We start from the raw sequence: 26,579 nt of genomic DNA, 5'->3' as shown, positions 1-26,579 counted from the left end.
TTCCGCACTTTCCTTCTTTTCTTTCTAATTCTATTCTAGGAAACCGTGGAGACTCTTCATGTGATGGGATGTGGACTCAATTCAAGCTTCAGAGGTCATTTACAGAAAATATGACTAATTCCCTATCTTCTATTAGAGGATTGCTCATCAGAAGAGGGAAGACAGGAAATAGGATAATCAACCTCATTTGGAAACAACTGCAAAGGACCACTCTGTGATCCTCACCAGAAGATTCCAGATCTAATCTTTCTTCTTGGGCATGAGCTCAGATGAGTCAAGCAACAACTAGAGAAAGATATCACTGTGGCTCTTCTTGGAATACCAGTCTCCAAAATGCTTATTTTTCTGGCAGAAATACTTACTAAATACCATATCAGAAAGTATTTCATAATTCTATCTATGGTCCTACTAGGGTAAGAGCCTCACAATTTGCATTCAGCTAGGAAATTCATTACTCTAATAGAACATAGGATTGATTGCTCAACAATGGAAGCAGGATGTCTTCAAACCAGTTATCTTCAGTACATCTGACCCCGTGGAGCATCCTCACTCCATACCCTGAGATTAAAACCTTTGGGCACCATACTCTCTGCACCTCTCCCTGAAGAATAGGACAGAGCAGCTTCAGATATCCTTCACCTACTAGAATCTGTCACCACTGGGGAATGGCATAATCCATACGCCAAACCATCTGCTCTACAGATACTCAGCACAGAAGTATTTCCCAGACACCTTGAGATGGGTCGCCCAGGTCATGATAAAACAACATCAGACATTGCTGGTGATACACCATGGAATCCAGCTAGACAAATATTCAAGATGACAATGCCTGAGCTTTCCCTGTTTTCTCCCATGGAGACAAATTAAAGGGGGGCATTTACTGCACTGTTCTGTCACACTAAAAAGGAAAGGGCTCTGGAAACAGTCATCATGTAGGGTTTCTATTCTCCAGTATTTTGGGGGAAGATAACACAGGCTGCTGGGCAGGTGCAGAAAACAGCTCCCACCCTTCTAAGAAAGCCAGAGTTAAGCCCTGGTACAACTTTGTTCCTAATGAAAAGGACATAGGACAGGGAAGGAAGAACATCTGCAACAGGTACTTAAATCTTCCCAGTTCACCCTGAGAGTAAGAACTGGGCTTTCTGGGACAGGGAACTGATCTAATTAAGCCTGAACTCAAGCCTGAACCTAAGCCTGATCTGCAAAATACAAACATATTGGAGACAGCATGTTAGTTTGATTAGTGACCCCTTTCTGCTCTGTGCAGCCACAGCTCCTGCTTCCCAAACTAGCTCCAGGCATGCCCTACCTGTAGGAACTACCTGCACATCCAGCTGCAGCTCAACCACTTCCAGGCTGGGAGCATTGACATGGTAAGACAGGGCTGGCATTTTAAATGGGGAAGAAAAGTGAGTCTTGCAAAAAGGGATGGTAAAACAGTTGGTTCCCTTCATGTTGCCTGACACAGATTAATCACACACTCCAGAGGGATGGGAAAGATCCCTTTGGGAAAGTCAAGACCAGGTTGGGGTCTTCAAATTTATATACAAGGGGGAAATCCTGACTGGTATCAGGGCTTCCTGCATTCACAAAGAACAGCCTAGATTCTCTCCTGACATTTCTGGCAGCACAAGCCAATAGACTGGTCAGCAACCAGAACAGAAGGCACAAATAGCACAAGCATCAAGTCAAAAGGAGCTTTCAGTATTCACTCAGGCTGAATATTCCTACCTGTTTTCAGGCTACAGGATGCAAGGGACCACAGAAAGATCTAAAACCTGGCCTAAGGAACAACAAAATTGAGAGAACAACAACTAGAGGAGCCCAGGACCACTACCTGCTTTGGAGGGTTGCTGGAAACAGGGGAACTCCATTTGTAGAATATAGGCAAGAAAAGGGAGTCTGTCAGCACCCATTCACAGTTAACTCAAATTGTCTTCTGAGGAAACCCACCATACCATGCTGAATTCCTAACAGATGAAGAACAACGGCAGTTACTCTGCAGAGATGCCAATGTTTCCAAATTCAACCCCTTTCTGACCAGGATGAGCAAGAAGTCTCCTGCATGCTAATATCCTGCCAAGGCTGTGATTCCCCCATGGTTCTTGCAGGAAAGTACACAGCTCACAAGCACTACGGTATGGACAGAGACTTCTTCAGAGCCTATGTGCCCAGAACAAGGAGATTTTTTAATAAGGATCAACATCTGTGAAAGTGGAGCACAAGTTGAACAGAGAGAGTGGTCCATCTGTCTGAAGAAGACAGAAGTAACCAAGTGTTTATGATGCTGCACTTTTAGCAGCACTGAACTAATACTTGAACACTGGACCCTTTTCTTTTCTGCGACAAAGTACTGACAGCAGAACTACTTCCACGAGATATTATTTATGTAACTCTTGATAGAAGTATAAATCTATTTCTCCCTTTATTAGTGCCCTACCAGCTCCCATCCTCAAAGGGAAAAGGGGCGGGACTGTGAAAATACAACTAATCAGAGTTAATTTAGTGTTTAATTTCACAGTCCCATCACTCTAAAGGATAAAAGGGTAAAGCTAAAGATCCTTTATACGCACTCTGAGGCTACTCAATCCCACATACCACTAGGAAAAGAGACAAACAGCATGACCTAAAGCAGAACACAAAGAAATGAAACTTCCTATGCACATGTGAAAATTACAGGTTATAGCTGGACAAGTCCTTGTATCCAAACAACAGAGATATCCATGGACTTCAGTGTGGGCTCAGGGCTCCTCATGGCGTCCAAGGATAATGTGCAAAAAGCAGCCAAGTAAAAGACTCTTCCATAACCATTTATGCTCAAAGCAGTCCTTGAGATCAATGGCAATGGCCCCAAAGGAAAATACAGGAATAGGAATATTTCCTATTTTTCCTAGGATTTTCCTATATTTCCTAGGATATCCTCAGAGGTAAGTTCTAGTTCCTGGCTATCCCCTGAAGTAACAGCTCCCAGCCTGTCTCTTGGCTTTCTGTGGATGCTTACATGTAAGTGGTGGCAGGTGTCAGACAGGTACTTAGCAAACAAACCATAAGGAGCTCCAGATCTTTAAGGAAAAGCCTTTCAGCTCAGAGACCTTATTGCTTAGCTGCAGGCATGGCTTTGGATGCCCTATCTCTCAGGGAGAGGCAGTCACCACAGCACTCAATTAGAAGGGGTTATGTGTCCTTTGAGAAGCTGCCTCTGTGCCCCTGCTCAAGGCCCATGCCTGGCTCAGATTTCCAGCTGCACTGTTGCCCCTGCCTGGCAGAAGAGTGCATAGAGGCACGAGACCCTTGTAAAAAACCAGCAAGTGCTGTGACTGTCAGCACTTAAAAGTCCTTCCTAGCAGGGACAAGAAAGAACAGAAATTAAGGACACTGTGGCATAACAGCCAGGCCAACCTCCAGATCAGTGTCTGATGTCTGAGTGGCCAAAAGGCAGAGCAGGTATGCAGTGACAGTTCTTCAACCTACTCCTCCAGACTGCAGCATCTGCTGGTTTGAGGACTCCTCTGTGTGCCAGGACAATTACCTTTGCGCTTCCTACTCCTCAATGAACTCCTCTCTCAGCAGTTTGTCCACTGGTGCTTTGAACAGGTGCAATTCACAGATCCACAGCAGCTGGTAGCAGCCAGTTGTGTACCTCAGCTGCAGCACTTTCCTCTCCATTTCAAAACAGCCATTTGCTACTTTTATTTCCTGATCCCTCTTTTCTCTATCAAAGAAAACCTCTTTAGGAGACTTCCCCAGTTTCCTCTAGCATTACTCTCCATCTCCCTGCTGAACATACAAGTTTAGAGTGTTTCTGTTATTTATTTAGTATTTCTTAGCCAATTATTCTCTCATGCAAAGAGCTTCCCTCTTCTCCGAAGGCAGACCCTGTAACGATAGATTTTGTGAAGCAGAAGGGGGAAAATAATTGTTTTGCCCTTAGTCTGTACTACACTTTATCATTCTTTTTATTTCTTTCACTGAGATTCACCACAGGTTTTAAGTAGGCTTTCTTACTTTTAACAGCTTCCTTATCCTGATGTGAACTCAAAATGTTTTGTTATTGCTGCTACAGTTTTGTTTCCAACTTCCTCAACCCTTTCTTTTTTCCAAAGGTAAGAGACAGCACTTGCTCGGACCATTTAGTAGGAAACTCTAAGGCAAATATTTCTGAAAGTGTTTTGGGCTTCTGGCTGTCACTTTAAGCTTTTTTTTAAAGAAGCTTCTTAATTCTTTTTGTTGCTTTCTTTTCTAAAAGGAGAATACCATCTATTATGGTCACTCCATACAAAGCAGCTCTTAGTGACAGAATATAATTTAGCACTGAGTGTGTCCAGGATCTGGTTCCAAGAGCTACTCTTCCCAGGCTGTGACTGGTTACTCCACACAGCACTCCTGCCTCTGTCACCACACTGATCTCCCTCAGAATGTTGTTGGGAGTTGCCAACCTGAATGAGCAGATCAAATACTGTGCTTTTTCAAGTTCAGCCTGGAGTCACAAAAGCTGAAGGAATTTTGTGTTAATTAACTCACCCAATTTGGCTCTATGGTGCCCTCAGTGTTAGCAATGTGCTCTGTAAGTTTAAGCTACTGTTTTCCTTATGGAATTGGTCCTTCTCCTGGAACACACCTTGCCATCTCTGCTCAATAAAGATCAAGTGTTAGAGGAGGCAGTCAGGAAGAGCAGAGGACTTCCCTGTGGATCACACTGCCTGTGCAGGACCCATTCCCTGGAAAGCCCAGCTGCCTGAATTTTGGCAAGATGTGCAAAGGCCCAGGGGTAACAGGGTGGGGATTTGTCATGGGAGGATGGGCCAGTGAAGGAAAGCACAGGAACTCTATGATATCCTATGACCTGATGCCATGACAGATAAGCAGCAGGGCAATACCAAGAGTCAGCACCCAATGCTGGTGATTCAGATAAATCAAAACACCCACAATTTCAGTCTCTTTTACAGTTCCTGGTGGGGAAGCAGGTACACGTTTAGTAAAAAAGTAGCTCTGACTGGCAACTATTCTTTGGAGATGAGTTCAGCTCTATTTATCAAAGACCAAAGCAACCCCACTCTGTGTGTCAGCAGTGGAACTGTGTGGGACAGACACTGCTAAGAGGGGAGCTGCAGGAGCACATACTTTGTGACAGTTATGCTCAGGGTTATCTAAAAAAATACACAGTGCTCCACAGCAGTTAACAGGTGAAGCTTAGCCAGGGTTTTCTGGCACGGGGACAACTGATGAGCACTCCTTACCACACAGAGCAACATTCAACCAAGGAGAATTTCTTTAACGACACTGATAAGGCCAATTACTGCTGCAGGTTACAATCAACCATGCTCAAAGGTAGATTTGATTCACTTAGAAGACACTGCTTGGCATTGGGAAGCATTAAAGGGATAAAAGAGGCTGTCAACATGGAAGAATAAAATATTTAAAAAGCAATACATCAAAGAAGCATTTTAAAAGCTTAATTTATACTGCCTTTGTATGATTGATTAGGTTGAATCATGGCTCCACTGGCTCTTGGACTGGCTACCCTGTTAGCAGGGCAGTAATAATATCAGCAACAGAGGCCTGCAGAGCTGCTGAACCAACCCAACTGCTCAGCACTGAAAGAGGAACAGGTTTGTAGCAGGTTTAGTAAAAGAAATCTGTCTAGATTCCTTGACCTTTACATTTTGAGTACTTTGCAGCTATGGAAGTGTGTGTTACCATAAGTTCTGGCCCTGCTTGGGAGTGGTGGTCTCAGCAGGCAGGTCTGTGGTGGGCATGGAGCGGTGCAGCTTGTTCCCTCGGCTGTCACTGCCTGTGCTCTTCCGCTTCTCTGCAAAAGAAAAGCACAGGCTCAGGTAGATTCCTGAGCAGCATTCCTACTATTCCAAATACATAAAACTAGTTTCACTTTTTAGCTGTATAGTGACGAAGCACTTTGAAAACCAAAAGAGGTATAAGCAGCATGAATTTTTATTTCTGAGCATCTCAGGTAACACTCCGACATGAATTTAAATCTTTGCTCGTTCAGGCCTTCGGTTGTTAAGTTTCCAAAGGAATGTGCTGAAATCCTGCCCACTGGCTGCAGCAGCGGCTGAGAGATGAAAACAGCTGGAAGCAAAGAGTTGATCAGGAACACAGCTGGCCAGTATTTGAAACAGCTCTTGTAACATGGAGGAGCTTGGAATGATACACCTCCAGCTCAGTCAGTCTCGAAGACACAGGTGTCTGTAAAATTACACCTGGATGAAGGATCTCACTGTATGTTTGCCCTGTTCTATTCCTCTACAGGTGTCTAGTTTGCCCCTTGTCTAAGACAATCCTACCAGGTGAGGGCTTGGATCTAACTCCATAAGCTCTCCCATGCAGGATTGCTTAGATGGACTCAGTGCCAGAACGTGATGTTCCAAAAGCAAGAAATGATCACGACTGAAACTCAGTTGAGTCAGATTATTGCAGTATCTTCTGTCTCAAGAACTACTTCCACACAGAAATGTTAAGTTTCCTTCTGTACAGATAGATTTCTGTGCCTGTTCAAGCTTGCAAGGCTCCAGGACCCAGGCTCCAAGTCAGCCAGGCAAAATCACAGAGGAAGCACTAGAAGTTCAGCAAGTCCCTTCCACCTCACCTGCACATTCAGCAAAGGTGAAGAGAAGGTTGAGAGGAAGTGCATGAGGGATGTTCATCAAAACAATCTCAATCAGCAAAGCTGTGCATATCTAACAGACTGCCCTGCTTGTTACTATTCCACAGGCTGATCTAGGAGTCTTGGCACCAGCAGAATATCAGCACTGTGACAGACATCCTCACTCTGCAGCACAACTAGCTAATTGTGCAAGGGGTCTGGCATGCTGCAACTCAGCAGAGTCAGAGTGAACCAGAGGGATGATACCAACTGACATCAACCTTGCTACTTGAAGGAGAGGAGACTGTCCCTAGGTGGAACACTGCAGGCAAGTCTCCAGACCTGCAGCAGCAGAATGGAAGTATCACCAGCACCTCCTCTGTGCAGGCTTCCAGAGTTTAAAGGAGGCTTAAATCAGAGTATGCCCATGAAAACACTCGGACTCGACAGTTCTTTCACACTCATGACTCCATTTGAATAGTCAGAGCAGAGGAAATACCCTCAAGAGACCATACCTCCAGGGCTGTAGTCCTTCTTTGAATCTTCCTTTTTCTGATGGGGAAGGGTAAATCTGTAGTTTATACTGTCATGTACCCAGCCTTTCTCAATAAACAAGCCAGGAACTTCATCTGAAAACAGCCAATACCTGTAAGAAATATGTGTTATTAGGTACCAGTCTCCTTTACTGGCTAGTTAAACACACACACACACTTTTATTTGCATTGAGTCAAGAAGCATCTGTGTGCTCAACTCACTAAAAGCTGAATGCATGCATATCTTTATGTTAGCCCCGCTGAGAAACACAGAAAGCTTAGCTTAGAATCCATTCCAAGAGCATGCCTGCGCAACAACCATGAAAAAAAAAGAAAAGATGGTAACGAGGTTCCTGAGCAGCCAATGCCAGCATTTGAACCTCCACTAGTCCTGACCTCCATGGGAAGGCTTCAAAAAGTTGAGGACGTAACCAGCCACTTCATATACACAAATATTTTCCCCTTCTCTCTCCTCTGCAATTCCATACACCCTCCCTGTCTATCCCTTCCTGGGGGATGGTATCTGACACAGCCCTTCTTCTCAGGGCAGAGATGGAAGTTCATGGTCATCTCCTTTCCCACCTGTTGTGATTCCTGTCAGTGCCAATTGGGGTCCTGCGCATCACCAGCTTGGCTTTGGCAATTCCATCCTGGAAAGTTTTCTCAGCAGCAGCTTTATGCCTCCGGATTCTTTCTTCCTCTGCTTCTTTCTCCATCCTCACTGTTAGAATCAGCAAAGAGCAGCATTAGTTTTCCTTTATTGTATCCGGACATCAATATTGTCTTTTATTTTACTATACTGTGGGAGTAAAACCAAGCAGTTTTATTGGGGATTTTAATAAACATTCTTTACAACCATACACTCTTCTGTTTACTTTCTGCCCACCATTCTACAAAAAAAAAAAAAAAAAAAATCCCATATAGATATATATAGAAGTAGTCAATATCACAGAATCATGGAATGGTTTGGGTTGGAAGACACCTTGAAGATCATCTTGTTCCAACCCTGCCATGGTCAGGGACACCTTCCACTAGACCAGGTTGCTCTAAACCCTGTCCAGCCTGGCCTTGGACACTTCCAAGGATAGGGCAGCCACAGCTTCTCTGGGCAACCTGTGCCAGGCTAGGATGGATGGGACTTGAGGCAGCCTGGTCTAGTAGAAGGTGTCTTTGCCCATGAAGGGGGGGGAACCATGATCAACTTTTAGGTCCCTTCCAATCCAAACCATTCTGTGATTCTTGGTCTCCCAGAACAGATACTCCCACATTCCAGCTAAGGAGCAAAAGCCAGGCTCCATGAGGGATGCTTATCCCTCACTTGTTTCAGAAGGAAAATAACAACCTAGATGAGCTACACTGTCCACTTCCATCCACCCAGCATCCACATTTACAACCAATAAAACCCCTAAACTGTAATTCCGAAGTGTTCTCTCTTTACACCTATACTCCTCAAGCAGCACTACTTACACAGAGACAAGGTCTGGTGCTGCAACTCATGATTTAGAGAGGTTTGAGTGGACAGTTTATATTTACACAGCTCCATAACTAAATCATTAAAGCGAGAAACACTAAACTGAGATTTATTGCCCAAATCCTGATATGAGAGAAGGGCTGCTGGCAACAACCTGACCATGGGAACAGCAGCAGGGCCAGCAGTAGGAACTGATTTTAGGCAGGAAGTTTCTCCTCTGTACCCAAGAACCAGATGATATTTGGACATAAGACAAATTTTTGGTTATTTGCTGTTCCCAAAACAGATACTGTCCTGTCCAACTTCTCTGGGCCTGCCATAATTAGAAAGGTACTGAACAAAAGACAGACACAAATAAAAAACTACAAGCAGATATTGGTTTTTCTTAAATTTACAAAGTTTAAGCTGCCACAGGAACCACAGGAGATGAATTATAAATCTCCAGTGAGCAAATCCCATAAATTCCATATAGCCATCTCTATTTGTGGAATTTAGACAGTAAATCACAAAAGAAGAGGTCACCTGGGTTTATACTGTGTTAGGTATAATGGTGCTGGAGCTTCAGTGCTCTATTATGTGATTCTGAGATCTATATTCCTACGTTTTATTTAGGTTTAATTCAGAAAATGCTTCCAGAAACAGGCTTTCATTTTTGCCATGAAGTTATTCCACAACACACAAACACTCTACTCGCTAGGTAATTTTTCTTACCTCTCATTTGTATTTCTTGTTGCTCCCTCTCTTTCTTGGCTTGGATGGCAAGAAGGCGCCTGCTCTTCACAGCACTGATCATATCATCAGCTTCGATTTCCACCCGGTGCTCTATTTTCATAATTTCGTGTTTTTTCTTTTCATTTCTTCCCATCACATGCTCTTCTTTCCCATTCTCCTTGGTTTTAGCCACCATTTCTTTTCGCTTCTGTTTCTCTGCCCTCTTCTTGTCATTCTCCTCCTTCAGGACAGCCAGGCGCTCTTTCCACAGCTCAGCCGAGGCCTGCTGCTTGGCCTCCACATGGTCCTGCACTGAGTATGTCATTAGGATTCGGTGACACAGCGCTCCAAGGATCCGCAATTTCTCTTCAGGAGTCAGCTCAAAGAACTCTGATGTCTCCAGTTTCTCCAAAAACTCATCCTGTACCTCATTATCCTCGAAAGCTGCTGAATCCTTACTTTCATCTACATTATCTGAGACCTCGCTTTCCTCTTGCACATCTGACTTACGCAGGCACAGGCGAACCAACTCGGAAGCGGAATGCAGAGTAAGTGGGATTTCAGAAAGTTTCATTCCCAGCTCAGCATAATCCTCAGCAATTTCATCCTGCAGCAGGGTCTGCAAGAGAATGACCAGTACTCTGTTCAAGTACAGGAAGCCTCCCTTTTCTGCACAAAGGGCTTCCATCAGGGACACTGCTGTGATGGGATACTGAGCATCTGGCATCAATAACCCTGAGTAACAGCTCAGGAACTCCACCACCATGGCCACATCTCCAAAAAGTGTGTTAGGAAGTCCCTCTGGAGTATCAACCAGCTTAAAAGTAGGCAATGTCTTCCCTTTCAGATCTTGGTCCTCAAATCTCCTCTGTTTTTCCAGTTTTTCCTTCATCTCCTTCTCCTTCCGCTCCTTTGCTCTTTCCTTCAGTTTCTCTTTCAGCTTTTCCCTTTTCTTCTTCATGTACTCCTTCCGCTGTTCCTCAGTCATGGTGGCCCATCTCTTCCTGTGTTCCAGGAGCTCATAGCGTTTCTGTACCAACCCTCGTAAATCCTCGGGGAGACGGGCACGGTCCTCATTGGAAAGCAGCCGAGCTGTTTTGGAGATGATGCAGGACAGAGCACTTTTTTTGTCTTCCCGGTCTTTGTTTTCTTTGTAATAGGCAATGAGATGGAGTGCTGCAGGAGGCAGATGTTTCTGGGGTTTCCTGGAAGATCCAGGGGTGCCTCCAGAGTTCCTGGAAGCCCTGGACACTTTAGTGGTACCTTTAGCCATGTCCAGCAGTGTCATTTGCTTCATTTTCATCTTGGGGGTCTTCAAACCTTTCCTGGGAGACTTTGCCTTCCCCGACGACTTCTGCCCATTCAGAACCCTTTTGCCTCTTTGCTTTTTGTCCAAGGATTTGTTGTTCCCCTTTCCTAGTCGGCTCCTCTTTGGAATGTGAAAGTTAGAACCAAGTTTAGCAGGTGACACAATTTTCATCACCTCTTCCAGCTCCTCTTTAGGACAATTTGAGTTCTTAGAGTTTTTCACCTTCAGCGGAGAGCCAATTATAGATTTTTCCAAATGCACGTGACACCACAGGGTTGGACTCAGTGGCTGTCCCAGTGAAGATCCATCTGCTTTGGATTTCTTAGGAAGCTTTCTTTCAGGTGACCGAGAGCTCTTCCTCTTGGCTGAGGGATTGAGAGCCATATACTAAAATTAAAGGAAGAATTATTTTGTATTAATATTGAAAGGTAAATAAAGTTATCTAGATCTCTTTCTGTCAATTATTTTTGCCCATTTTAATTTTTTTTTTTTCCTAATGAAATTGCTCATTGCTCTAAGGGTAACAGGCTTCTGCAATCATAATCAGTCAGAGAATGGCCTAGGTTCAGAGGGACCATAAAGATCATCTTGTTCCAACCCCTGCCACAGGCACGGACACCTACTACTAGACCAGGTTGCTTCAAGCTCTGTTCAACCTGGACTTGGACACTTCCAGGGATGAGGCAGCCACAGCTTCTCTGGGCAACCTGTGCCAGGACCTCACCACCCCCACAGGGAAGAATTTTTTCCCAATATTCAATTTAAACCTACTCCATGTGAGTTTGAAGCCATTTCCCCTTGCCCCGAACAAATATTTATCTTCTAGTTTTACAACAACACTTGACAGTCTATGAAAAAGTGAGTTTACTGAATGAACAAAATAGTGCTTTCTACACCAGAAGATGGATTTTAAAACAGCACATTTCATGGTATGGCATTTAGTTGGTTAATATTATATTTGGCTGGTTAGCACTATGGGCTGGAAGAACCCATTCATGCTATGTACGTATTCAGTAATTTGTATTATCTGCCATCGCTCAAGGCAACCCTGTACATGAACCAGGCCTCATGAAGTCACATGCATCCAGGTCTTGGGCCCAATACCTGACACTACCAGATAAAGACTGCAGCTCTCCCATTTCTCTTACACCAGGAAATTTACTTTACTTGTAGACAAGTAATGCAAACCATTGGAAAAATTAAAAGGCAGTTGCATCTCAAATTTTTAAAGCAGACCACTGTTCCAGATGTTCAAGTCATGTCACCTCTCAAAAGGTCAACCTTCAAAAGAGTAGGTTTTCCTGCTCTGCTTCTCTCTGGATTTAACAGATATGTGGAATTGGCACTTGGGGATATGGTTTAGTGGTGGCCTCGGTGATGCTGAGTAACAGTGAGGTTTGATGATCTTAAGGGGCTTTCAACCCTAATGATTTTGTGATTCTAAAACCCAACCAGCACACTGAGGTCTCTGCCAAGACTCAAGGAATGGGTGGCAAAGCAAAGCAGGTACTTTTAGGAATTCTTACCTTATGTGGGTCAAGCAAGAAGTCACTGAATTTACTGGGGAGAGAGTACTTCTTCACTAACTCATCCTCCACAACCCAGGGAGCGTTCTCACACGTGCCAGCACGTAGCGCATTGTGACGGATGAAGTACCTCAGGATCTCCTTGTTGGGAGGACGCTCTGTACGGACTAAGCTATCTGCTGGAACGTTGCTGATGATCTTGGAGATAAGAGACACACTGTTAATGATTAACTTCTAACCACATTATAAATACAGATCATATGCCTATAAGGAACAATGATCATTGTACTGCTTCATGTCCGAAAACTCCTCGCTCATTCAAAGCTGTCTTGGAAAGACTCAAACCAAACAGAATTTGCAGAACTGAGACATACAGAGATTGGTAGGAGAATCAGATAGCTAAAATAGTAGAGACCATGAGTTTATGATGCAGATTTTTTGCCAAAGCCCACTGTTTAATCTCTGGCCTTCCTGCAGCTTGTGCTTGCTACTGACTTTTAAGCTTTTATATATACATGTTTGATTTTTTTTCCTGAGACCAAAGGAGCACCTCTGTACACGGTACTCTTTGAGGTCAGCACTTCCTCATTTGTCAAATTACCAAAAAACAGACAAAAAGCACAGAGCAGTGCTGCAGCTATCCAGAGCTTCCCGAAGCACTGCCACCTCCAACTCAGAGCACCTTGGTCAGGACAACAGCAACAACCACCACTCATGATTTCACTGGTCTCATGAACTGCAAGACCAGAGATGAGGCACTTAACAGCAACCACAATAAAGCTCTGTGACTCAGTGTGTGTGGTACCAAGTGTTTCCATTCACAAAACCTAATTACAGAAAGAAACAGACAGGCTGGTCAGCCTCACAGACAACTATCCTGCTTCCAATGCCATGACTCTGGCAGAAAGTACTATATTGTGCTGTATAATCATCAACAGTGATTAATTAAACTTGCATATTCATGTTATAATATCAAGGACTCAAGCAGACAACTCACCTTATCTTCATTTTTCAGTTTGACATCATATTTGTGCGGCAGGAACTTAGGTGGGACCCACTTCCTTTCTTCCTTCTTTAACGAAGTGGGAAGCTTTCGAGGAGACCTACGTGCTCGATCATCTGATAAAAGAAGGTGAGACATGGTCTTATTATTACAGTTAAAAAGATTAAAAAAAAAAAAAGAAGAAAAAAACAAAAGAAGGAAAGAAAAAGGTTAAAAAATCCAGACCACTACTGGACAGGGCATCTGACTTCTTGCTATCTGTACAGTGTTTGGTTAAACTAGAACATTAGGAATATAACCCAAACTGGATTTTAGAAATAGCCAGAAGATACAGGCCAGGAATGGAGGCCCAGACCAGCTCTGAACTAAGGAGGTAAAACCTATCTTCACGGAGTACAAAGGACCATCTTCATTTAAACCCATCTCTCTGCAGTAAGCTGCAACCACCTACCCAAAAGGGGAAAATGCAAGATTTATGAAAGGGAGATATAACCCCACCAGTAAACCTGCTAAGGGAACTCCTCCAACAGCCCTGACTACCTACGCCATGCCTTCTTTGAAATAGTTCCATGGTAGGAATCACTGACTTGGTTTTGTCTTAAGAAAAGAAAGCAATCTCCAAATGTTTTTATGTCTGTGGCTACCACAGAATCATGGAATAGTCTGAGATGGACGGGACCTTAAAGCTCATCTCATTCCATGCCCCCTTCACTAGACCAGAGACACCTTCCACTAGACCTCCATGCTACAAGCCCCGTCCAACCTGGTCTTGGACACTTCTAGGAATCGGGAAGCCACAGCTACTCTGGGCAACATGTGCCAAGGGCTCACCACTCTCAAAGGGAAGAATTTCTTCCTAGGATTCAAAGAAAACAATAAAGCAAGCATGAAGGATGAGAGTAATAATCTACTAAATATACAGAGAATAAAAGTAGATGTTAAACCTAAATAAAGCTTAAGAATATAGACCTCAGAATCACATAATAGAGCACTGAAGCTCCAGCACCATTATACCTAACACAGTATAAACCCAAGTGACCTCCTCCTTTGTGATTTACTGTCTAGATTCCACAAACAGGGATGGCTATATGGAATTCCATCAAACAGCACCTGGATATTTGGGTGAGGAAGAAGAAATTACTATCCATTCCATCCTGAAGTTAATTTTAAAAAGCCAGCTTCATCTGTTGTTGCATTCTATTGAAATAAAACATACATGTATCCCTCAAAGAGTTCAAAGCCACATAGATGATGCTTTTAGGGAAATGGTCTATGGAAGATGTTCCTGTCCATAGCAGGGGGGGTTGGAATGAGAGCTTCTTTAAGGTCCCTTCCAACACAGCTGATTCTGTGTTTCTAAAGCATCTATACTGTGTTGTCTCCTGTATTCACTTTATTTCAGATTGTCCAGAGCAGTACAGGTTCCAAGTCCAACTCAAGCTACAGAACCAGCTTCCAGCAGTTCCCCATCAATTTTCAGGACAATCTAGCCTTTCCTTGCTCCTGCAGATTTTCCACAGTTCATTCCCTAACCAACTAAAAATATAAAGTAAAATATCATGGTATAATGCCTTATTTTTAGCTTCTGAAGGACAGTAGACTCCTAAGCAGAGAGGCTGAAACTATCTTTCTCTGCCCCATTTCTCCTCCTACAAAACCAGCAAGTCTGACACAAGTATTAATAGAACTGTCAAGGTTTGCTCTGACCCCTCTTGTGCACACACAGCTCCTACATGACAGTTATACAGAGCTTGTTTCTGCTTCCAGTTACTCACTCTAGTGTAGTGACTTCAACCCACATCAAGTGGCCACATGTGAACATTATTAGAGAGGAAAAGTCCAGGTCAGTGTCACTTGGGAACCCCCCCCCAGCCTCTGGGGATGCAACTCAACATTTTGTACTTCTGTAGTCTGCTGTGTAACTGTAAGAATTGCTACATAATGATATTAACACACTCTGGATGAATTTGTTTCAATGACGTTACTATGAGCCTATGTTCTGTTATAGCCCAGATTACAAAAGCAACAAAATAGCCTTTTAGTAACAGCATATATACAAGGAAAAGAAAGAAAAGAATACATGTTTACTGTTTCGGTTATGACTCTGCCAGCATCTTGAGCTGGAAAATGCTGAGGTTCATCTTTTCCAGAAAGGGGAGGACAGTCCCAGCTTCCAGAGGTGACTACATACAGGCCAGAACCAACTGAGTCAGGGACTGAAACGAGAGCAGGAAACCCCATTCCTGCAGTATCTGACCTTGGAGTGCTGCACTGGCAATGCCCACAGCTGCTGCAATACCACACCCCAATGCCCAAAGGATCATGGTAAATCTTTTTTAAACATCCAGATCCAAAATTGCTGCTGTAAATTTGATCACTGAGCATTTTTGAAGTAAAAGGTACTTCCCATGCCTCTTCTGTGGCATCTCGAGAGAATTATGACTCAATAAAAAAATACATATATAAATAAATAAAGCGTAATTAGCCCCTCTCCAAGTACAACCCTTGTTTCCAATGATGTGTATAAGGCCAGATTGTTTCTGAAGCGCCTTTTTTTGCTTCCTGATTATACAGAACATCGCAATGAAATCAAAACAGCTCATAACAATACCCATCAAAAAGAGCTGACAATTTTTAAACTCAGGACTAGACCTTGATAGAACTTCTTTTCCACTCTTGACTTTGCTATTTTCTCACTGGGCTATTTTCAAAGTTTTCTCTTCCCCACATTACACAACTTCCTGAATGCTGGAGTCACTATTTACAAATGCCAACACTTTATTCATTTATGTGACTTGAAAATAAAGCTCTCCAGGTTAGAACTGTGTTGTGGGATTGGGGTTGGTTTGTTTGAAAACACTTTTTGTAATCTCTTTTAAAGAATCTTATAATTCCATTTTAAGAAGTTGCACAGGACAAAGGACAAACTCAAGTGGTTTTGTTTGGGTGGGAGGTTTTTTTTGTGTGGTTTTTTTTTCTTTTGTTTGTTTGTTTGGGGTTTGGTTGGTTTTTTTTTTGGGGGGGGGGGGGGTGTTATGGTTTTTTTTTCCCCAAACAATATTTCCTCAGAGTCAACGAAAGCCTTGGACAGCACTAGCTATCTCTGCACCAAGGAAGAGCATATGAAAGAGGAACAATGTTTTAAAGGATGCTTCATTTCCAACTGTTAGGAAAAAAAAAAAGATTTTGTCTCAAGATATGAAAATTGGAAAGAGAATAAACTAAAAATGAATATAACTCACTTATTTTTTATATTAACCAGGGACAAAGAGAACTAGCACTTGTCTCTGACTCCAAAATAACACACTTTACCAGGGAGGTTTCCTCTGAGGATGAACACTGCAGAAGAACTTCATAATTCTAACCTTTGCTGTTCACCTCTTTTATTTTTTAAATAACACTTGTTATACTTTAGACGTTTATACATTTCATGCATTGCTTTTGATATTACACCTTAGAATGACAGCACATTTTCTGCTTTAAATCAGGCAAGAGCAGCTGAAAGCCAGCAGCACTGATGCCCCAAAAATTCACCACTAACAAGTACAACTTCTGGATTTTCACCCTATAACACTGTTTGGACATTCACAGCCCAGCACCGAGATGTAAATTTAATCACTGAGAAAACTCCAACACTCACTGCCAGGTGCTACCTACTGCCCTGCCATGCTGTCTCTCTACTTACTCATACTATCCCTCCTGCTGTCATCCTCCTTCAGCATCACTTCCTTCTGGTTGTCCTGGGTGGTCTGGCTGGAGTTCTCCTTGTCACTGGATGGAGAATCACAAGCTCCGTCAGATTTTTTTTCTGAGGCCTCTTCATCAACTTTCTCCAGGGGATGCATTTTCACAACTTTTACAGGCAACATTTTCTCCTTACCAACCTGCACAGAAATATTGGTGAAGACTGAACTTGAACAAGACAGGTGAGCTAACGGGCTTTAACACTATGAGGAAGGGAAAAATACCAGCTAAGAGACCTAAAAGCAAAACTCCCAACTCACAGCATTTTCCAATGCTGCTTCCTCAGCCTAAGGACACAGCATGTGTACAGGGTAGCCCCAGTTTAGAGACTATGTCTTAAACGTTGCCCACACACAACATTAACTCCTCCCCATTTTCAATAAGTTGGAGTTTTCATCAACATTCCCAGTTCTGGAGGAATTTTCAAATCTTTAGGGTCTTTTTAGAGATTTTTAAGCTTTGACTTCAGGCTCCATTTGTTTCAGACTACTGCTCCTTCTGGCAATGTGTCAAGTGAAAAGATTATGACAGATGATAATCTTTAATTTCTTCTAATTAAATAATGTATTTATATATAAACAGATCATCACATATTTAAGCAGTATAACAATTTTATCAGTTTCCCATGCACACACATATAATCAGTCATTTTTTGCTTGCTATTATTCCAGGATCCTGGAATGGTTTGAGTTGGAGGGCCCCTAAAAACCATCCAGTTCCAAGTCCCTGACATGGACAGGGACACCTTCCACCAGAAGTATGGCTTACAGAACCATTTTCCATCCAAAAGCAGGTGCTGTCACTGGGATTCTATAGAGAATAAATTCTTACATCCTTCTAATAACTTGAGTGGCTAACATATTCTTCCTGTCTCCTACCTTTAGCTATCTGGAATTAGCCCTATGCAGAAGCACAAGGTAAAACAGAAAACATATCCTTACCTCAAAGTCACACTCTTCACCCACTGCGAATTTGGTCATGATCTCCAACCAAGCTGCATCCACCAACTTTTCCAATGACACAGTGTTGTGGTGGACTATTTCCAGGACCAGTTTCTCATACCAGATAGGAAACTCCTCCTTTAAGCTGAGCAAGCATAGAAGTTTTCCTTATTCAGGGGAATAAAAGCCCAAATGCAAAGTACCCTCCTATTTCCCAATTCCAGGAATTCATGTTAACAGCCACAATGAGGCAGATGCTCCATTAGCATGCAAACATTCAAGGGTTTTTTGGTCCCCTCCTTTCCCCAGGTATTAGCTGGCATCTGGCATGAAAATCCCAAATGTCCTGGTTCTTCCCAGAAAGAATACTGTAAACACTCAGGAAGAACAGCGCTGAGTGTGAACCCTTTCATGATGGTTATTACTGTTCCTCTATTAGATATTAAATACAGATCCAGATGACGCAATTATCCTGGGGCTTGTTACTTTAAAATGCTTGTTTCCAGTAACACCATGATTCTGATAAAGATTTAGTATTTCCTTCTCCCCCAACAGGCTGCAAGTGCAGTAAAGAGAGGGGCAGGTTCACACAATCATATTATCTTGCATGTTTCACAGGTCATGACCTTTAAACTTTTTCATTCAAAGAAATGAAAGGACTGTGACACTAACTTCCCTTCTTTCCCTTCTAAAAGTTGACCTCAGGAAGTTGACAGGGGGACTAAGGCATATGTTGCACAAAGCCTTCTGGCTAAAAAGTAAAGTCCGTTTCAAGTTACCATAAGGAGGAAAAAAATACTCCATTTTTCCAAAGCACTTTCATTTTCCCAAACTCCAGGATCCGTAGCTGAGAACCTTCAGCTGTATGTGCTGTGTTACAACTGCCATAAGCAAATGTATCCCTTTAGCAATCTGTCTAAATGAACTTTTTTATCCAGCTTAGTGTCAGGTATTAAAGCAGATAAACTACCTGGGAAGCTTTTCTTCCACTTTCAAAGAGACAAGACCAAAATCTCATTTTACAGAATCTTCTCACACCCCACCCCCCCACTCCATATTAGAGAGACTACAGCTAAATTTTATTGAGAAATTTGAGAAATCTCCTGTTTCTATTTCACTGACATTTCTTAATGTTTCCAGAAGTGGTCAATCAATCCAACATGGACAACCAAAGGAAAGTAGCAGCAGACCATTGAGTTTTGACTCAGGATTTTAAGTTTATGGAGCTGCCTTCACACCTTCCCTGCCCTCTCAAACAAGAACACCAGGGAGTAAAGCCTGAAGGCAGTAGTGTATCACCCTTCAAAGAAATTAGGACTATTAGCAAATGGGCTTCTTATTTGTTGGCTTTAAGATTGTGATTAACCCACAAATGATGGTGAATTTTTCCTTAGAGAAGACTGTGAACTCTGCCAATGGATCAGAAACATGAAGAGAAGCAACAGAAAATTCCACCTCTTAGGTGATACCACTGACATTGTCCACAGTTTTTATCCTGGGGAAAAAAAAGTCACAGAAGTCCAAGTCATAAGTTGACAGAATGGAGAAATACATCACTTGTTTAGCATAATTCCTATGATTTGGTAATCATACAATAAATTATATGTGTTGGTTGAGACAAGGACTTGCACCTTTACAGAAAATTGATTTCTATGACAAGGGCCATGCTGGATCTCATCCAAGGATTCCTGTGGGCTAGAGAAGGTCAGGGCCACAGCAGCCCAGAGGAACACAATTTGCACAGAACAAGGACTCTCGTTGCTTCAAGTAGAGTAGATTCCCCAAAATCTCACTACAACTTTTTTTTAAATTAGTGCAGCAACTCTAATGCAGATCTGGAGAAAGCAATTACAGGTGCAGACCTGGCTGATACACTTCAACTGACTCCTTTTATTCTATTTTGACTGTACATTGTTCAAGATCTGTTATTTTTCCCTCTAAAATATTCCCAACACTCCAGGGACTTTAAAATATGCCAAGTGCCCCATGCTCAACTATTTTGGTTCAAGTAATACCAAGATACAACACCAAATAAGTAAATTACCAAATTGTATTAGTGATGGTTTAAAATTTGGACTTCATTTGCTTTTAACTCCAGAATCCCCAGATCTCCTTACAGCTCCTTACCTCACCTCACAGACTAGCCACACATTCCCAAGCTCACTCTTACACCCCAACACCTAAAGATAGGCACAAACCCACATCTCCACCAGTACTTACAGCTCAGCAACCTCCTGCTCCTCTTCCCAAGCCTCTTTGTGTGTCAGCTGGCTGCTTCCTGTGCTCTTGCACGTCCAGATCCGCTCGCTGTATCGCTCTAAACGTGCTTCGTACTCTCTGTACGAGGGGCAGCTCAGGAAAACAGGATTTATGCACTGGAAACCACAATCACCATAGCACAAAACACTAAAATCTAATTAATTCTTATGACTGGAGTGTACAAAGGCTAAGGAGAGCCTCAACACAGTCTGACCCTGTGACTACCATGAGGATGCTGCGCTAAATCAAATCTGCTGGTGCTTTCTGAGGCCAAAATGCCTGTCCTGCTCATCCTGGCACAAAAGGTTCCACACCACCAATAGCTCAGCTGCACTGCACAAGGGGAACACAGATGGCTGAAGGTTTCACAGCATTGCTAACTTACTTTTCAGCTTTTCCGGGCTGATACACTAGAAAACAGCACAACCAATGTCACAGGCACATGCAGGAGGTACAGCATGGATTGCTGCTAAATTCCTGGCAATAACTGTTGTGGCACTGCTACTACTAATGCCTTATGGTGGTGTTACAAAATCCAGATGCAAAGTACCAGGCTACCCATCACCCCCAATCTTTCGACAAAAGAAAAAAACAACCGAAACTATTTGAAACTGAAACCCCTAGAAAGGCCATTTTTTTCCTTTGGTTTCCAAAAATATCAGCCTTCTGCATTCCAAAATGAGGAGCTCTCTCACCAACTACATCACTTCCTTCATGGAATCACAGAATCCCAGAATGGTTTGGGTCAGAAGGGACAGTAAAATCGATCTTGCTCCATCCCCCTGTCATGGGCAGGGACTAGACTAGGTTGCTTCAAGCCCTGTCCAATCTCGCCGTGAACACTTCCAAAGCTTCTCTAGACAATCTATGGAGCTCACCATCCGCACAGCAAAGAACTTCTTCCTAATATCTAATCCAAACCTACTGTCTTTTAATTTGAAACCATTCCCACTTGTCCTGTCACTTTATGCTCTTGTAAAAAGTCCCTCTCTGTCTTTCTTGTTTGCTCATTTCAGGTGCTGACACTCCTGTGTCACAACCTCCCTCAAAGTTATGTTATTCCAGGTGGAATGAGATGATTAAAGGGTGCCCGGGCAAGCCATCGGGGCGCAGAGAGCAATAGCTACTCTGCTGTGAGCATCTTTGGCTGCTCTCCCTGCTCCGCCTGAGTGGTAATTAATGGTCAGGGTAAACAGAGAGCAGCTACTTCACGCTCACTATGGACAGAGGATGCACAGGCACAATTATCAGTGTGGTGTAAACCCACACCAAATGCCCCATGATCAATGCCACATGCCTTCTAATGGGAAGTTACGAGGAGAAGTTCTAAGAGAGGTAAGAAAAACACCTTTTGCTTCTCCTGCATATGCCCTCCAGTGGCAAAGCCAGCATGAAGCATAAGGCACACTGGGTACAGCCACAGCTCAGCCCACTGCCACTCCAGCACTGATTTGCAGAGTCTTATGGGAACAGCAGATTGCTGTACACTCTTGCACAGGCAGAGCCACCAGCCACAGAAAAGCACTCAGTGTGTCTCACACCTTTTGCCATTCAAGAACATTGTAGTGTGACCAACCTATTTCTTTTTCTTTTTTAAGATTCCTATTAGGGATTACAACTCCATCAAAGCAAATTTCCTTAAATGTTTCCTCACAGCCTCAAGGTAAAGCATAATAAGATACAGCAGCTGCATTATGGGTGTCGATGTACAGGTAACTTGCAGACATAGCAATCTTGCCCCGTGATCAATGCAAGGATATTAACCAGGCACTATGCAAGGATATTAACCAGGAAGAGAGTCAACTCCAGAAGTCTGCCACAGTACTCCCTTTTCCTGAAGCACACTGCAAACTCTGGCAGAAACCCTGCGGTCTCTCAGCTTGTCCTGCTTGTGGAGTCTCCTGCTCCTCAGCAGAAGAAAGGACCCGACAATTCATCACCCTACTATGGTTCGAGCCCTCTGGTCCATTCTTACCCTCCTTGGGGTTTAAAAGATGCTAAATTTTTCACAGAAACAAGAGATTCTGTGCTTCAGGGGCAGGAAGTGTGATCATTGTGGTGGAGCAAGGAAAAATCACAGCTCATCTGCAAAGCCCCACTGACCAGCCCAGGAGTGCCACTGTGATGCCTGTTGTAGTGATACTGAGCTAGGAGAGAAAAAATATAAAAAAAATTAAATCAAACAAGAAACCAGGAATTCTCTTTGAATTTACAGCAACTTGAGACTGGAACAGGCTGCCCAGAGTAGCTATGGCTGCCCCATCCCTGGGGCCAGGTTGGACAGGTCTTGGAGCACCCTGGTCTAGTGAAAGGTGTCCCTGCCCACGGCAGGGAGTGGAACAAGATGAGCTTTAAGATCCCTTCCAACCCAAACCATTCTGAGAGTCTATGATTCAATAATCACTTTAATAATGACTAAGTTGCAACCATAATACTATTTATTCCTGTGCCTTTCCCACTAAGAACAGCCTTAAAACCAAATCCAATCATCACAGCAGACAGGAGCTTAAATGCAGGAGCAGCAGCCATCTTCAGCTTCATCCTGCTGCAATGCCTCTGCATTCTTCCCTTGGTTTCCTTCTGTGTATCTGTGGAATAACTGAATGACACATTTTTTCCCCTAACATCATTTCCCATATCAGTAGGGAGATCCAAGAGACTTTTCCATATGAATGTTCCACTCCTTATACACACCTATGAGAAAAGGCTTAACCTCACCATATCAGGACTCACATATTCCAGACAAGCCTGGAATTTAAAAGTGACAGATAGGGTCATTCCCTGTTCAGCTCAGATCTGCCTCTTCCATGAAACTTAATTCCACCTCCAGCTGGTCAGCTCATCTAACACTGACGCTGGACACACTCCTTATCCGGGGCTCCAGACTTGTCCCACAGTACCGACCCTGCCTTTGTGCTCTGCCAAGAGCTCCAGGTCAGGTCCTGCTTTGAATTCCTGGCGCCAGCACAAAGCCAAAATGCAGGAGGATGTTTCTGCAAAGTTTACTATAGCTCAAACTTTCCACTACATATATGCTGTTTGTCTTTTCCACTCAGACTGCAAACAAACCCAAGAAATTTCAGATTGTTCAGCAGGTCTGATCTAGGACTGCAAGTCACCATTGCCCCTGGTATGCCATAATCAACCCACCTCTCTACACAACTGGAGCCTCCACTGCCAAAAATTTCCAACACAGGAATAAATAAAATCCTGGACACAAGCTACTTGTGAACACTGCCCAAAAAGCTATGAATAACATGTATATTAAATTAAACAGCTGACTATCCACTGTGCAGCTGTTAATACATCACATCTGTTTGCATCCCACTGCAGATCACCCAATGCTGAAAGATGTCAAAATTAAAGTACAAACAAAATTACAGTAGAAAAAAGGGACCTTTTTAAAGAAAGATGTTTAAAAGTAACCAAGCTAACCACTGCACAAAACAACTGCTGAAGGAATAAAACGTTTACTTTTTCCTCAGTTACTGGGACAGCATGAATATCAACTTCAAAAAAGTTTTACTCCATCTGAATTGTTTGCACTTATATTAGCCAAGAAGGTAAACTTCCTAGAAATGTGGGTACATTTATAAGATGCTACTCCCTGGATGTGTGGCAAAGTTCTTCTTGCAATTGAAGAGCGTGACACAACAGTGTCTTTGTGCTGCCACCATCCAGGTAGAGTTTGTCAGGCCAGTATCACATGTGAAGATGAGAGCAGCAGCCTTTAACCTGCCAAACCCTTCTTCTTCCCTGCGCTGATACCATATGAAAGTATGAACTAAAGAAAGACAGCAGGCTTTTATCCAGAGAGGAGACAACACAGCATCCCAAAACCATGCACTGGAAGCTGGGGCAAAGCTTTGGCTGGAACAGGCCAGGCCAGCTGAGCTCTCTGAACCCAGCTTATCTCCTGATCCGGCAGCAGTTTTCCAAACCATGTTGCAGCAGACCCACATGCCCACAGCTGAGCTGACTGTTCACCAGGGTACACACTGGGTATTTGGGAGTCTGCAAATACTCAGCACCCACTGCACTGGCAACAGCGCTGTACACATCCAAAGCATTGTCCTGACACTTCAGGTAGCTCAGAGCAGACCCCACTGAGCTCCTGCAGGGATGAGTTTATTCCTGGCTGCCCCACGATCTGCCATCCCCACACCCACACAATTAGCAGGACCCAAGGCTTTGCCAGGATGCAAAGGGCTCTACACAGCAGGACTGCTCTTATAAGGTTTTTGCAGCATTTGGCAGTCAAAGGAAACCACATAAAGCTACAAATAAGGCCAAACAAACACCTCAACTCCGCTGACCTGCTTATTCCACTCCCACTGCTACCAAACACTTCCATAACACACACCCAAGGTGAAGATGTCTCTCCTCATGCACGCCACCACAGCCTCCATTTTTTGTGTGACCTAATCTGCTGCAGCTGCAAATCTTAACAACAACAAAAAAAAAAGCTTTAAGAAATTTTGGTGTCCTTCAAACGCCTCACTTGTAGCTGTGCAGTACAAGACCTTGCACAGTCTTTAGGAGAAGAGCTGATCAATAATTTTCCAAGATAGAAAACAATTCAGGAGAATATATTCTGTCAGGTCTTGGCATAAATAACACTGGGTGAAAACTCAGGTACCTCCTGGCACACTCTTAGTAGGCTCTCCCATCTACCAGAGCCACTCCTCCTCAACACTATCTAGGATAAATGAAAGTGACCAAAAAAGCCCTCCAAGTCTTCCTTGGGTAACATCTCCCTCCAGCTCACTGGCTCATTTGCAATTTTCTGTTCCACTTTTGGCCTAGCATATATTATACACCGTCAACAAGGCAAAGCAGAAACCCAACATTGCTCGGTTTCTCTTTTTAGCCTCATGATGTCTGTCTGCCAAGATGAACTTTCTAGAACATGCTAGGCTGCCTCCCACAGCACCCCATGAAATACTTCCTCCAGGAAAAGAGCACCTCTCCAGAACCTCAGTGCTTGCCTTGGTTTCTTCTTTCCTTCTATTCCTACAGCTAACATCCTCCCCTCTCAGGATGAGAAACTATCTTTTTTCCCCCCTTAATTTTAATACCACCCAAGTGTTTGCAGAAACGTGTCCTCCACCTACTCGCTCGATCCACAAGAGCCACCCAACAAAATGGTGCTTTCAAAAGGAGCCCCAGAGCTCCCCTGTGCTGTTTCGACAAGGCAGATGGCCCTTAAAGCCACGTCTTCTTTTATAAAAGTAGTATTTAGCCTTAAAGTCGTCTTTTTGATCACTGATCACTCCTCACAGGTAAAAAGATAGAACTGCCTGGTCAGGTGGATGACTGAGCTATTTTCACTTTGCACACAGCAAAAGAGCAGGTTGGCATCACAGACTGCATGTTTTAATTTGAAACACAGTTAAAAAGCATGTCTCCAACACTCCACCTAACTTCTTTTACTGGGCTACATTATAATTTTTTATAATATTTTACTGAGTACACTATAACAATGCCTACCTGCACTCAAGAGATGCATTTCCTCTTCAAAGACCACCTAATCCTTCCTAGGGGCATCCTCTGCCTGTTCTGCTCACTGCAGAAACAAGACACTCTTCCATACAGGGGATATGGAAGTTCTGGAGCCCCTTTGTCTTCCACACTGCCAACACCTCCTTCCCATATCCATGCATTCCCTCTCACTTAGAGCCCTTCCTTAGTTCTCAACTCAGATCCTGATTTTTATTACACAAACACCAACCCAGCCTTCTGAAGCTGCAAGTGTGCACGTTAGAGCGCCGAGGTCCTGCCCCTTCAGCCCTGCTGCGGACTTAGTAACTCTGCTGCCGCGCAGCTCTGTCAGTCACCAGTCTGGCCTACGGCCACTTCCTGCGATCAAAGGCTGTCACACGCAGAGAAAAAAAAATAATTAAAAAATTGGTTTTTATGCAAAAGCACCCCAGGAAGAGATACGAAAGCCTGGGATGTACACAGCAAGAGCTCCTGCCGCTGTTTAATTCCCTAGAAATTAAGGAGTGCGGAAGCCTCCGGTGCCAGTGTGCTCCTGGCCCGCGGGAGTGCGTGAATTGCTCTGATAGCCCGCTCTGACGGTCCCGGGTCCCCGTTAGCTCCGCTCCAGCCCCGCGGAGCTGCTGTCCCACTTCCCCCGCCCGCCTGGAACAGGCTCCGAACTCCTCAGGGAACAACGACCCCGCCGAGCCCAGGGCAGCGCCCGCCACGCTCTCCTCACGGTCCCGCTACCCGCCCGACCCCACCACCGCTTTGTTCGGTTCCACGGCCCCGGGACCCGCCCCGGCCCCCCCGCGCCCCGGTGTGGCGGATACTCGCGGGTGCGGAAGGCCTCCTGCGTGTGGGGGATGACGAACAGTTCGCCCGGCTCTCCCGGCGGCAATGGCTTAGCCAGCGGGAACGGCTTGCGGCCGAGTAGCGGCGCCATGGTGAGACCCGACGGGGCCCGGGCGGGACGGTTGAAAAATGGCGGGAGATTCCG

The 26,579-nt window shown here is 43.9% G+C and overlaps 1 protein-coding gene and 1 long non-coding RNA gene across 3 annotated transcripts in view; one reads left to right on the top strand and one right to left on the bottom strand.

Annotated features, from left to right (window-relative positions):
• BAZ1B (bromodomain adjacent to zinc finger domain 1B) overlaps positions 1-26,579 on the bottom strand; it is a 43,601-nt gene extending 17,022 nt beyond the window's left edge. The window contains exons 1-10 of the mRNA XM_066563711.1: positions 26,413-26,579; positions 20,060-20,176; positions 17,840-17,984; positions 16,840-17,038; positions 13,149-13,270; positions 12,152-12,349; positions 9,317-11,012; positions 7,717-7,855; positions 7,117-7,247; positions 5,698-5,809 (exon numbers count right to left, since the gene is read on the bottom strand). Coding sequence (XP_066419808.1) covers positions 5,698-5,809; positions 7,117-7,247; positions 7,717-7,855; positions 9,317-11,012; positions 12,152-12,349; positions 13,149-13,270; positions 16,840-17,038; positions 17,840-17,984; positions 20,060-20,176; positions 26,413-26,525 — 2,972 coding nt within the window. The 5' untranslated portion in view covers positions 26,526-26,579. The remainder of the gene's footprint in view (positions 1-5,697; positions 5,810-7,116; positions 7,248-7,716; positions 7,856-9,316; positions 11,013-12,151; positions 12,350-13,148; positions 13,271-16,839; positions 17,039-17,839; positions 17,985-20,059; positions 20,177-26,412) is intronic.
• Positions 52-7,994, top strand: LOC136565226 (uncharacterized). 2 transcript variants are annotated; one of them, XR_010784826.1, is made up of 4 exons: positions 52-2,927; positions 4,015-4,103; positions 5,485-5,609; positions 6,730-7,994. It is a non-coding gene; the product is annotated as an uncharacterized lncRNA (long non-coding RNA). The 2 variants fall into 2 exon arrangements; XR_010784825.1 differs by having other exon boundaries at positions 4,015-5,609.

The sequence above is a fragment of the Molothrus aeneus genome, chromosome 20 (assembly GCF_037042795.1).
Source record: "Molothrus aeneus isolate 106 chromosome 20, BPBGC_Maene_1.0, whole genome shotgun sequence".
NCBI classification, from domain to species: Eukaryota; Metazoa; Chordata; class Aves; order Passeriformes; family Icteridae; genus Molothrus; species Molothrus aeneus.
This window is presented reverse-complemented; position numbering and strand designations above follow the sequence as displayed.